The 12,956-nt window shown below is 42.5% G+C and overlaps 1 protein-coding gene across 5 annotated transcripts in view; it reads right to left on the bottom strand.

Annotated features, from left to right (window-relative positions):
• The window catches only part of PPP2R2C (protein phosphatase 2 regulatory subunit Bgamma), a 43,143-nt gene that overhangs the window by 27,873 nt on the left and 2,314 nt on the right, over nucleotides 1–12,956 (bottom strand). The window contains exons 2-3 of one of the 5 annotated variants that reach the window (XM_081020106.1): nucleotides 12,737–12,859; nucleotides 11,382–11,541 (exon numbers count right to left, since the gene is read on the bottom strand). In XM_081020106.1, the coding sequence (XP_080876232.1) occupies nucleotides 11,382–11,451 (70 nt within the window). In that variant the 5' untranslated portion in view covers nucleotides 11,452–11,541; nucleotides 12,737–12,859. Of the gene's footprint in view, nucleotides 1–11,381; nucleotides 12,452–12,736; nucleotides 12,860–12,956 lie in introns of those variants that run through there. The other 4 variants (XM_081020109.1, XM_081020104.1, XM_081020105.1 and 1 more) reach the window with 4 other exon arrangements.

Below are 12,956 nucleotides of genomic sequence, written 5' to 3'. Positions count from 1 at the left end.
ATCTCCCTTTCAAGTCTTCTAACCTAGAGGCTATCAGCACATCCTGTGGCTGTGGCAGTGGATCTTGTAAGTCAATTATACATTACATAAAATTCACCGCCACAGGATGTGGTGGCCCCTGGCTTTAAAAGAGGATGAGACAACTCATGAGCTTGCCTTGATTATTTAATATTTTATAGACCACATTCCTATGGTCCTTGGAAGAGTGTCCCAGGGGTCATTGAATGCTCAAGACCTGCCTCTCTGAGAGGGTGATCTGACTGTGTAGGGTCTCTCCCCACTGCCTCAGAAACCTCAGTGGCCCTTGCCTCACTAACACCAGAGCTCTGACATCAATAGAAACAAAAGCTGAGCGTCTCAGGAAGCGTATTAGGGGGAAGGTTTGAATCTGAAGGATCCAAAACCTCCCCAGTCAACCCAGCACACTCTCAAAACCGGGGCAAATATACACAAGCCCAGGATATGGCATATATATTATATATATTTTGGAAACCATGGGAGAGAGACATTCCTAAAGAAAACAACAACAGTGCAGTTCCACACTAAACATTTAAAGCACATGTAATACACATTGATAGTACATGACTCCCCCCCCCCCCAACATAATCCTGGGGACTGTAGTTTGTTAAGGATACTGAATTGTAGCTCTGTGGGGGAGAACTACAATTCCCAGGATTCTTTGGCAGAAGTTGTGTGCTTTAAGTGTGTGGTATGATCTGCCCCCAGAAAGAAATAAAATAAGGGGAAATGCCATTCCTCCTTTCCTTCCACCTTGCGCCTGGCAAGGGTTTGCATCGTCTGATGCTGGGGCTCTCGCAACCCCCTGGTAGGCTTGCTCTGCCAACTAATTGATGTATTCCAAGCCCTCTCCCACAATTTTGTCAGTTCTGACCTCAACAAAATAAATGGTTGAAGTGTTGCTTCTGAAAGTCTTCAAAGATCATGCAAAAGTGCACTTAGGTCTGTGGGAAATCTTCCAATTATAATTTCCCTGTAACAGTCTAAGTACAAATTAATCTAAAATGCCTTGTGTATTGCACTAGAAATTATTCCATCAGAAGTCCAAAGTGATTTTCTCCATGATCCCAATGAGAATGTTCAGCTCTTGTAATCAACATCCTCTGTTTTATTTCAACATTTAATTCGTATGCTATGTTTAAGCCTGCAAATCAGGGGTGGGGAACCTTAGTCGGGGGCTGAATTCAACCCTCCAGGCCTTTCTAGGCCACAACCCCCCTGCCCAAGCCACACCCTTCGCCAGTCCTGCTCCACACCCTCCTTAGATTTCCCCCCCATTTGGACTGTGTCTTTGAATGCCTCTTCCTTGCCTGCACAAAGATGGGGAACAGTGGGTGGGTGTGACCCTCTGACTTTTGCATGGGTGAAATGTTGCCTGCTGTACATCCATTGATCCCCTGGCTTTTGCCCCTGCCTACCTCTTACCACCCCCACCCCCTGAGCATGCAGCCCTCAGATTGAAAAATGTTTCCCACCAGTGCTGTAAAAAATATATGATACAAGACAGCTAGAAGCTGTCCTCAAGCAACAAAGTCTGATAATTCCTATTGTTACACACATTTTTGTTTATCTCTTGCATGTTTGCATGTATCTCTCATGGATTTCTAGAAATAATACAGTACTGATAGTTTCTGGCAATATGCTGGCAACTGAATCACAAGGCGTGATGCTATGTCATTTAGAAGCTCAAATAACAGAGACAACTTTCAAATCACCTCAAGCATAATATTCTTCAGTGAGGGCACTTTGTATACTGAGGTACGAACCAGTTAGGGTGGCATAGACACATGTGTGTATTGAGCCTTAGGTATCAATTATGCACTCACTGGTCTTCCACAGAGTTTTTACTAATCCTGTGCAGATGACTACAGTGTGGCAGTCTTCAATATGTGGAAGAGGAAGCATGATTATTCACCACCCATTGTTCAGAGCTCCTTCACAGAGCCTGTGCACACTTTTACTCAGATTACACAGACACAGCCTACAGCTAGTGTGCATAAAGGCTGTCTGCAGAAGACCTGGTCAATGTATTAAGTTTGGGAGTAGGTCCAGGAGTTGCAACTGTGTGATGGCCTGGGAATATTATTCACAGGCTGAACCTGAGGAGTCCCCGCCTCCAGGGCCGGCTGAGCCGGGGCAGGGGCTTGAATTTGAAGGGCCCGCACCTGTGCCGGATCCTCAGGAGCAGACACCAGCTGAATCCGCTCTGGCTCCGGTGGTGATCGAGGACCCAGTGCCTGCAGGTGCTCCTCTCCCAGCCCTGTCAAGAGAAGGTGAGGTTGCCTCTGGGTCCAGTAACCCTCCAGCCTCTCCTGAGCTGCAGAGGCTCAGGGCAGAGAGGCGGAGGGAACTAAGTTCTCTCAAGAGGAGTGCTCGCCTTAAGACCAGGAGAGGCGAGTCACCTGTGGGCCGGGACCGCCCTAGACCTCAGAGGAGATAAAGGTCAGTCAGCCCAGTCCCAGGTTGTGGGAGCAACATCGCTGGTAACCTGTTCCTGCCGGCACCCTGACCCGCTCTCCTGCCAGAGTTCCTGACCATGCCCAACTCCTCGCTTTGGACCTCGCCTCACCCCTGACGGACAGCCTCCTTGCCCTCGACCTAGGACCGGACTTAGACTACGCCGCATGGTACCCCCCCCCCCCGGGACCAGCACAAACCGTGTAGTAGAAAAACAAAATATATGTTTTCAGATTATTTGCAACAAGTGGTAATGCCATCTGGAGTGCCTATTTCCGTCTCTGGCTGGTTTGCTGGCTCCATTGCCCCTTAGACAACAATTACTTGGTCACTGTGCTCCATACTCTGGTGACATCCAGATTGGAGTATTGTAATGCACTGCCCTTGAACACAATGCAGAAACTTCCTGTGGTGAAAAATGTAGCAGGCAGGCTGAAGGGGGAGATGACTTCAACCAGTCACTTTTGCTTCAGACCAAGAATGGAATCTGAAAGTTGTGTTTTCCTATACCAATAGTATAGGGACTTTTACCATCTTGTAACCAAGCTACATTTTACTGCCTGCAGAACTTTGCTTACTGCTGTATGGAAAAGTACGTGAATATGATCTTTGGGGAGTTTGTAAGTAAACCATTTTATAACTTACCAAATGTGTGGTCTTCTTCTATGCTAGGGGAAGAAGGAAATTTGGAAGGAGATTTTAATGTGGAATACTTTGGAATTAACTGAAAGGAGCACTTTTTAAGGATTTAAAGCCTGTATTTCCACACCTTTATTTACTGCATGTTTTGCCAAAGAGCATAGGAGCTGACTAATGAGTTCTTGGTCATGTGACTGTGTGTTATTGTCTTGGGAGATATTTAGTAGGGCCAGTTCTGGAGTTGCTTCTATTACCCGTTTTGTTATTTTGCAGATCTATTGTAAAACTGATATCCTGAAGGATTGAATTTTGGAGCATTCCCACCATATGTGGAGTTATGTGCCCTTGGCAGTGCAGCCTCCCCAGCACCTAGGTGAAGTTCCTGGATGTATCATCGCTAGCTTACATGGTGTTAGGTATCACCTGTAGATGTCTTTATATTGTTATCCATGCCATGTTCTTCAGATGAAGGGCAGTATAGAAATTTAATTAATTGCACTTTCATCCAGTATTTTCTGTTTCACTGCAACTGGTATATTTTGTACAAGTCTTTCTTCCAGTTCGTTGCTGATGAGGAAATAAACATATTTTTAACATATATTGTACAATACACATATATCCCTCAACTATTTATTTACAAATTAGTTGCCTTCCTTTCAAAGTTAATGACGTTCCAGATGGATAGCTCTGTTAGTCTTTCGCAGCAAAAAATCTTATGGAATTTTAAACACAAATGAAATGCAGTGGCTAATGGCCTTTCAAAAACCATCTACAGTTGCATGTCTACTCAGAAGTAAGCCCCAATGAATTAAATTGGGTTTACTACCAGGCAGGGATAGAAGGATCTGTCAATTTCTGTTCTCAATTTCTGTTGCCCATTTTTCAAATCTTAAATTCAGTTTTCCTTATTTCTGCAGCCATTTATTAATTTTTTAAAATCCTAATGAAATGCCTTCAGCATTTTAGAGTGAATTTCTCCTAAGAACACATTTTTGTAATGCAGTTTTGACTAATGTACACATTTTTGCAAGTGTTTTCTACCTTTATAATGCATTTTGTACCTTGTTTACACTAATATATTCAAGTTTATGTACACGTTTACCTAATTTGTGATTTTTTGTAAATACTGGTTGGTTGGAAAACTGCACTGCAAAATTCAGGTACTGTAAGTGCAAAAACGGCTATGTTTCACTTCTCATGTTGTTTTGGAAACTGCAAATTTGACAAATTCAGCTTAATTTAACTCTCAACTGAATCAAATTTCTTCCCCAGCCTCACCAGCTTGATTTTACACACCGACCTTATTTCTCTCACTCAGGCATTAAGGAAGGGTGTTTCCTTGCCATAGCAGTCAACTTTTCCCTTTTCTTGCGAGGAATCCTATTCAGAATAAGGGAATTTCCCTTAAAAAAGGGGAAACATTGACAGCTATGTTCCTTGTACATTGATAACTTATAGTATGTGAATTGCCTTTTTCATTTTCATTTTTTTGAAAGATGAGACGTGGAATAAGTTATGTGATACACCCAGTAGTGATGGATTTTCTTTTTATGAGTTTAATAAAAGACAGTCATTTCTAATTTTTCTACCATAAAATATTCAGTATTATTCAACCATATTTCACAGTCACAGACTGAATTGACAACTTGTCTGTCTTCCTTTAATTTCTTTATCCATTCTGAAGGAGACCCGGTTATCAAAGAAAAATATTCTAGATGACTATGATACAAAACATAAGTGTTCCCTTTCAGAATGATGTAGGTGATGATAAAAATCCCCTGCAGTGGAGCAACAGGAAGTGTTCTGCATGAACTGTGTGTTCTTTCGTTTTGCATTATTCAATGCTTTTGATCTGCCAGTTTCAATTACAAAGAGATTAGCATTTTAGACAAGATAATGACCTCACCCATCAGATGTAGCAACTGGTTTGATTTCAACACTATAGTTCAATGCTTCACACTTTCTTGAACCACCACCTGTCTAGGTTGATGCTATAAGGTCTCATTTGATAGTGAGAGATTTGGAGATTGTTCTGCTTACAAATACGCGAGCAGAACCAGGGCTGAGCCAAGACATTTTGCTGCCTAAAACAAAGGACAAGATGGCACACCTCCCAGATTTAAATACAAATGCAGATCAATCTGACAGTTGAATATAATTTCAATTTCACCACACTTGAGATCAGCAAGTTAACTTAGGGACACAGGGCAGGTTGTGTGGCACACCCATGACTGTCTTCCAACAGAGGGAAATGGCCAGGGGGCCCAGGAGGAATGGAGCCCCAGCATCCACCACAAGATCCGCCCTCCCCAGCATTCAGCACTTGAAGAGGCTGCCTCAGTCTTCGTAATTGTAGGGCCACAGCTGAGCACACCAGAGTGGAAGCAAATGCATTCTAAAAGCAGATGCAAAATTGAATCAGATTCCCCAACTGTGCGTGGGATCCTTAGCCGAACCCCGACTGCTTCCAGTCCAGATAAAACCAAGCTCTAAAATGCCCCACTCTCTGTCTTTTAATTCACACTGCAAACCCTTCCACTAGTTGAAAGGTGGCATTTTCTAAAGGGATTTTCAGTCATTCAGGAAACAACAACGGATAATCCCTATTGGCAAGAAATGAAAGATAGCAGCCAGAAATCTTAAGGGCTTTTTTTTCCTGGCGGTGCTCAATGGTACACAGTACTGGCACCTCCCCCCCCCCCAATCTTGTGCTGTAGGGCCACCACCTTCCATTCTTTGGCTGGGGCAAACCATAGAGGTGAGCATGGGCAGTGTGGCTGGAAGAAGGGGAAGGGAGAAGGAAAAAGGCAGAATGCTGGGTGGGTGTGAACAGCAGATGGAGCAAGATGGGGGGAAGGTTAAGGAAGGGGGAGGGGCATGCAAAGTGGGAGGGGTGGGGGAGAGAGAGAGAGAGAGAGAGAGAGAGAGAGAGAGAGAGAGAGAAGGGGGTGGGGGGATCATGGCGAATACTGGCACCTTTTTTCCTAGAAAAAAGCAGTGCTTAACATCATGTACTCAACACAGTATGTACCGTATATACTCGAGTATAAGCTGACTTTTTCAGCACATTTTGTATGCTGAAAAAGCCCCCCTCGGCTTATACTTGAGTGAGGTGGGCGGTGGCGGTGGTGGAGGGACGAGTGCCTTTGCCGCTGTCGGCGGCGGAGGAATGAGCAGCCCAAAAGCAGCCCTTTCGGGCTGCTTGTTCTTCCTCCGCTGCTGCCAGCACCACCAGGTTTGTGGTGTGGTGAACCAGCTTATACTCAAGTCAATAGGTTTTCCCGGTTTTTTGTGCTAAAATTAGATGCCTCGGCTTATATTCGCATCGGCTTATACTCGGGTATATACGGTACTTGTTATCTGAACCTTGGAAACTCCAGTAATATGGTAGGCCTGCATAAGCACACTACTCTGCCCCAATTCTAGGAATTATCCTAATATTGTATCTGGTTTGAGTGGCTCACACGCGCCACCTTGCCACCGCGATTGAGCATGCTGCACAATGTCAGCATGCCCCGGGCCGGGCTCTCATGACATCAGCACACCCCAGTGTCCAATCCTCGTTCAAAGCCAACAAACTTTTCTCTATCCACATCCTCTATGCCACGCATAATTTTATAAACTTCTATCATGTCATCTCTTACTTGCCTATTCTCCAAACTAAAACATCCCGAATGCTGCAACCTTTCCTCACAGGAGTCCTTCCATTCCCTTGATCATCTGGGTTGCCCTTTTCTGAACCTTTTTCAACTCTGCCTGAAATATACTCGGAGTCGAGTGTGGATTTCATGCTCTTTATTCAGCTCATAGTAGTGAGGAGGAATCCTTTTTGATGTGAGGTGATGTGAACCATACATATTACATGAAGGTCCAGCTATGCAAACACTTGTTATATGAACTTTCCGTTATCTGCACGTGAAGGATCTTTACTCTAAGGTCACTAAATGAATGTCTGGTTCAAATATCCGAACAGCAGGACCTGCATGTATACAGATCAGCAAGAAGTTGTTCAGCGCCCTGACTGAGTGCAATCTATGGAACTGTGGTCGGTGAAAATAAAATGAAAGGAAAATAAAATGAAATGAAAGGATAGGAGAATCTTTTTTTAATCATTTGGGGGTTAACCATTCTGGGTTTGGGAATTCACTGGGATTTTCCCAATTAAGAATGGAAATTGTCAGCTCACTATGCAAACACTCACCTTATGAACTGTTTCTCATGAACAGATTAGGTTCACCTAGCGGGACCTGCATGTATTCCAAATGCAGTCACACCATAGATTTGTATAATGCCATGGTATTGACAGACATATTTTCCATTCCTTTCCTAATGATCCCTAGCATAGAATCTGTCCTTATCACAGCTGCTGCACACTGGGTCTACATCTTCATCAAGCTATGACCCCAAGGTCTTGTACCTGATCCGGCCTGAGCATGTATGTGAAATTAAGATTTTTCTTTGTGCCAGCATGCATCACTTTACACCTGTTTACACTGAGCTGCATTTGCCATTTTTATCACCCATTCACTGTTTTGGAGAGGTTCTTTGGGAGGCCTTCACAGTCTCTTTTTTATTTAACTGTCATGGGCCCTGATGAGATGCCAATGTGGGGAGCTGGCTTGACCAGGACGAGGGGAGTGGTACCTGACACCTGAAGCGGGAACCTGAGAGACAGCTTTCATAGTGGCTACTCCCAGGTTCTTGAACTACCTGCCAAGGGAAGGCTGTCCAGCCTCATCTGAGGCAAAAATATTTTTTCATCCAAACAGGCTTTTTTGTCTCATAAGGCAACTTGTTGGAATCATGCTGCCATTGGTTTGGCTGCTGTCTGTACCGGTTTGACTGATTTTATTGATGTGATTAACCTGCCTTGTTTTCATGATTTGATTCATTTTATTTTGTATTTTTCTTTGCATTACTGCTGCTAGCCACCTTGAACACCACTTGGTAGCAACAAAACAAAGTAGTGCCTTTCCTCAAGTCCCATCCTAGCCAGAAGCATATTATGTCGTGATACTGAATTCGGTTGATACTACAGGCACTCAACAGGGCTTCAATCTCCTTTGCTTATTGCCTGGTCAGGTGATCTACTAGGGTAACGATGGTCCACTGGGGTAACAAAAATCAGAGTAAAAGCCAAATTGGAATGGATCTAAATTAGGGCTGCCATAAATCTGGGAATCGGGCTGCGAAATGGCATTCAGGCAGATTTTTGCTGAATCTGCAAAATGTCCAGGAAAACCCAGACGTATGGCAAGTAGGGCGATTTTTGTTTACATTTTTTTAAAATGTGGCAACCCTATCTAAATAATCAGTTTCACCAAACTATTGCTGAAGTTGTGACTCATCCGCAAATGACAATCAAATCCTAGATGGCAGATATTTTTTCATTGCTCAACCTGGCACTAATACGCAGCACCCCACCTTTTGTTAATCCATTGTAGTTTGAGGCCTGCTGAGGAAATTTCCAATGCAGTCCAGTTCTTTCAGTAGACCCTTGTGAAGAAAACCAGGGTCATCTTGTTTGAAAAAGTTGAGGAACACTGCTTTGGTACTGGCACTGTTATCTAGATTGGAGTTGGCATTATCACTCAGCATTTTTAAAAATTCCCACGTTTGGCTTCAGTGAACATGTTAGGTACATAATTACAGGGAAATAAGTTTCCATAAATATCCTCAATCATTATCTACAATTATCCCCTTTCCCAGTGCTTTGGCTGTACATGGCACCATTGTCTGATATTCTTTTGGCACTAAGGTGCATAACTTCTTAATTGCCCAGACTTTAGAGCCATTATATGTTATTTTTCAATCTGCATTGCTATTTACTGAATTATAATGTTTTATTTTATCATATTTCAAACTTCTTTGCTAGACCTCTCAGAGTATTATTTCTGAACAAAGAGCAGTACATCAAATACATAAAATAATCCCTAGTAAGTTTGGGCATAGCATTAATTCCTAAAATTTGAGAAATATTCTATTAAGAAAAGTCTGCAGGAATCTATGTTTTTTTCCCCAGGAAAGGCCCCCCGCCCGACCCCAATGCTTTAGTTTCTGATGCAACATTTTCCATGTTTTGTCTCAACAGGAATAATTCCCAAAGCACTCCTGTGGCAAGACTGGCCCTAAGAGTCCAATTAAGTCAGCTGATCTATATTCATAACCTAGGTACACTTTTCATCTACAGCTCCAGATAGAACTAAGAGGTAACAGAGATGCCAAACACTGATGTTTGATGGTGGATGCCCTCCATTATTTTTTCTCCTTTTCCATACAGAATACTTATGTGCACCTCAATTTATTTATTTCAGGAAGATTTCAGGAAGATTTCAGGTTCTCTTTAAGGGGCAAACAAGCCAAACAGTAGGTGGAGGTCACAAAATGAAAGGAAGAAAACTTGAGACATGTAAATTATTCCCAAATTAACTTCTGTTTCAGCCATCAATTTAAAGGTGCTCAGATCCTCCACCCAAACACACAATTGTGGCATGTGTGTGAAGAGATTATATACTAATATTTTGCATATGATGTAAGCCGCCCAGAGTGGCTGGGGAAACCCAGCCAGATGAGCGAGGTAATAATAATAATAATAATAATAATAATAATAATAATAATAATTGCTTGGGCCAGGGTCACCTCCACACGTAAGATTTCTATATGTGCATGTTGTAAAGCCACCTGACACATGGTCACATGGTGTGCGAGTGCATCAGCAGTGGGGGGGATGCGGCCGCTTTGTACCATACCCATCCCCTCTTTTATCACATGAAGGGTATTTTGCATGAACACCCCTCGTGTTAAAATAAAATCGGAAGTAATGAAGAATATGACACTTCGAACCTGTTTTGCCATGAGAAAACAACAGTTAATTTGTAGTAATATTTCTATGAACGGTATGGTGGGGGAAGGCAGCTCTACTTTCTCCTTCAAGGCTACTCTAGCAGGAAAGTGACTAAACTTTAAAAATAAATGCAACTCAAGTATTAGCCACCATGAATCAGCAGTATGCTCAGCAAAATGAAAAAGAGCTATAACAATAGCCATTTCCTGGGCATGAGATATTTTTAATATATAAAGATATAACTGAGCAAATTATTTTCTCCAGTGGTAATTACTGAGGACACCAAATACTGCTCTGGATCCTTGAAGAATTCAGTTTCTATTTAACCTACAGCTGTCCACATGTACAAGCCTACATGGCTAAAGTCAGCACACCACAGTTGTCACATTGCACAATTTTTGCCATCCTTCATCCCCAATAAAAACGACCTTACCACCTGATTGCAAAATATGTGTAAATAATATTTAATATAAAACAAAAATTGACATGCATAGGACAAAAAGCGCACAGATGCAAGACTTCAAACAACAATTCAGAACATAAAAGCAGAAGGCCTTGGAGTCAATGCTGTAGAAATTGCTGTTTTGGCTTCATTTTTATATTGCTCCTTAAGTTCAGGCAAGTGATGGGGGTTTCTCCCAAAATTATCTTTGTAGTTCCAGTAATAAAGCTGCTTTATACTTCTAGAAAAATGCAGATCATCAATAATCGAGCATGGCCCAGTTGATTAAATTTATGTAAGCTGCCATCCTAGCTGAGAAAATACCACACGGAAGATGCTACAGAAACAGGCTACATGCAACACACAACGACAACGACATGCTTGGGAAGTTCACAACCTGATCACACAGTGACTGATAGGCATGTTGCTCAGTCGTGACCGACTGTTTTAAAACCATATTTCCAGCATTATGCTACGCAGCTATACATTGTTATGGATATAAGCCCTGCTTGCCTGTAAAATATATTTGTTCACTATAAATATTTTAGCATCCATGACATTTACAGGAACAAGCTTTTTACATAACATTCCAGACAGAAAGTCAGAAGAGACTCAAAAGGAAGGGCTCACTTAAAAGAGATCTGGTGCAAGGTAAAGAATACATATTTCCAAAGATGTATGGAAGCTCAGCCTATCATATTAATTGATCTCTCAAGTTATCTCCTAGGCATGCAGTTCCAGCTGCTCACATTCCTCTCAACAAGCTAATCCAAGGGCTCCATTTACTTCAGATTTTTACAGGAACCTGGCAAATTTCCTTGCATTTTAGCAATACCAGAGAGATTTGGCTTCTTCATCTGCTAAACATAAAAATTTTGCTTTCATTATATATAACTTACCCAAACAAGTGAATACAGGTTTTGATTATAATGCACTAGCATTCAAAAACAAAAAGATAAATTATGTCAGCATCTGCATTACCTTCAGTCACATAGTTGTGGTCTCGAAGAAAGCCATGGTTAATTTTCCGTGTGTCTGTGTCCTCGCCCATTTACAGCAGGATTACTCAGCATGCCTGTCCGCAGTGGACTGATAGAATCAGCAGAGGTCGTCACAAGAACACCATCCATGCTGCCACTGCCTAGCAGAGGCAAGAAACAGACTGTGGTATGATGTACAGCATAATGAGAGCTTGCGATGCAGCAAAGATTTGAAGGGGAATGAAAGAAAGAACAAGCACAAGATCGGCTCCAAAAATCAACAATGCAGAACTCAAAATGCCAGAAGGGGTCCAGATGCAAAGCAAAGAGGCCCTGCTGACATAGCTAGATTCTCTAGCCAGCTGCTCCTTAAATGAGCTCCTGTGCACAGGCAGCTCCCAAAGCTTGCCGCTGAGAAATCTTGCAGAATGTGAAGAAAGTGGCAGGCAGCTGACTGCAGCAAATGCTGCCTGGTACTAGCTCAGTGATTGTTGCTGCAGCTACTGCTGTCATCTGCCTATACTGCATCTGAGCAAGCCCCTCCCAGCCAGCATCTCACTATCCAACCAGGAAAGATTTGCATGGAAGTAAAACTGAAAAATGAGAATGCAGGCGAGGATTTCAGCTTGTGTGCCTGGAAACCAGGCCTTGAAATTTAAAGAAGAAAATAAAACAAAAATACTAAAATCAACCTGCTCTACATTATCCCATTCTAGGATACGATTAATCTGACCTTATTCATTATTTGTCATAGCTGTAGCAATTGCGTTCTCCTGTGCTCACGTCTTTCTTTCTACATTATGTTGCAGTCTTGGATTTCTAAGGTAGGAGGCCCTCCCTACTTGCTTTGCCATGCTTCTTGGGAGAGAACCCTGACACTCTAGATGTTGTCGACTCCAGCTCCCATCAGCCCCGGCCAGCATAGCCAATGGTCAGGGATGGTGCAAGTCCATAAGTCCCTAGTTCATAGCATTTTCAACATCTCCAACACAGCAATGAAGATGAGCCTCCAATGGAACCCAAGAGAGAAAAGTTCAAATAAACAACTTCTGTATGGCCCAAGTCAGCAAAAATGGGTGGTTTTAGCAAAGGGGCGTTGCTTATAATACTCATTGTATATAGATGCATTCCACATTTTTTAAATTCAGTGTGTTTCATACAATCACACAACTCAAATATCCTGAATCAGCCATATTACAAACTGTGCAAGATTATAGTTGCTGTGCATCCTGCCCTATTTATCCACCAGTTCTCTCTCGCACATCTTGCTCACCTGTAATGGGGCAAAATTAATCATTCTTTTCAACACACAAGCAATGGAGGAAGTAGGTTGTCAGTTATCAATTCAAAGCATACCTGGAGTCCTTTCTGCAAGTGGAACAGCAAACAAAAGGACCAGCAGAGGTAAGTATTCACAAATTTTTGCTTCCCAGTTCAGTGGCAGCTTTAACATAGCTGGAGAAGTCATCAGGCTGGAGCCTGAATGAGAAATACAAAGCAAAAGATGCAGTGGATGAAGCTTCACTTGGTGCCTTTTGAAATATCACCTTTTGAAACATCGCCTTTTGAAATATCA

Source organism: Podarcis pityusensis, assembly GCF_964106645.2.
Source record: "Podarcis pityusensis genome assembly, chromosome: 9".
Taxonomy (NCBI): domain Eukaryota; kingdom Metazoa; phylum Chordata; class Lepidosauria; order Squamata; family Lacertidae; genus Podarcis; species Podarcis pityusensis.
The sequence above is the reverse complement of the archived record's forward strand: the minus strand, read 5'-3'. Positions and strand labels throughout refer to the sequence as shown.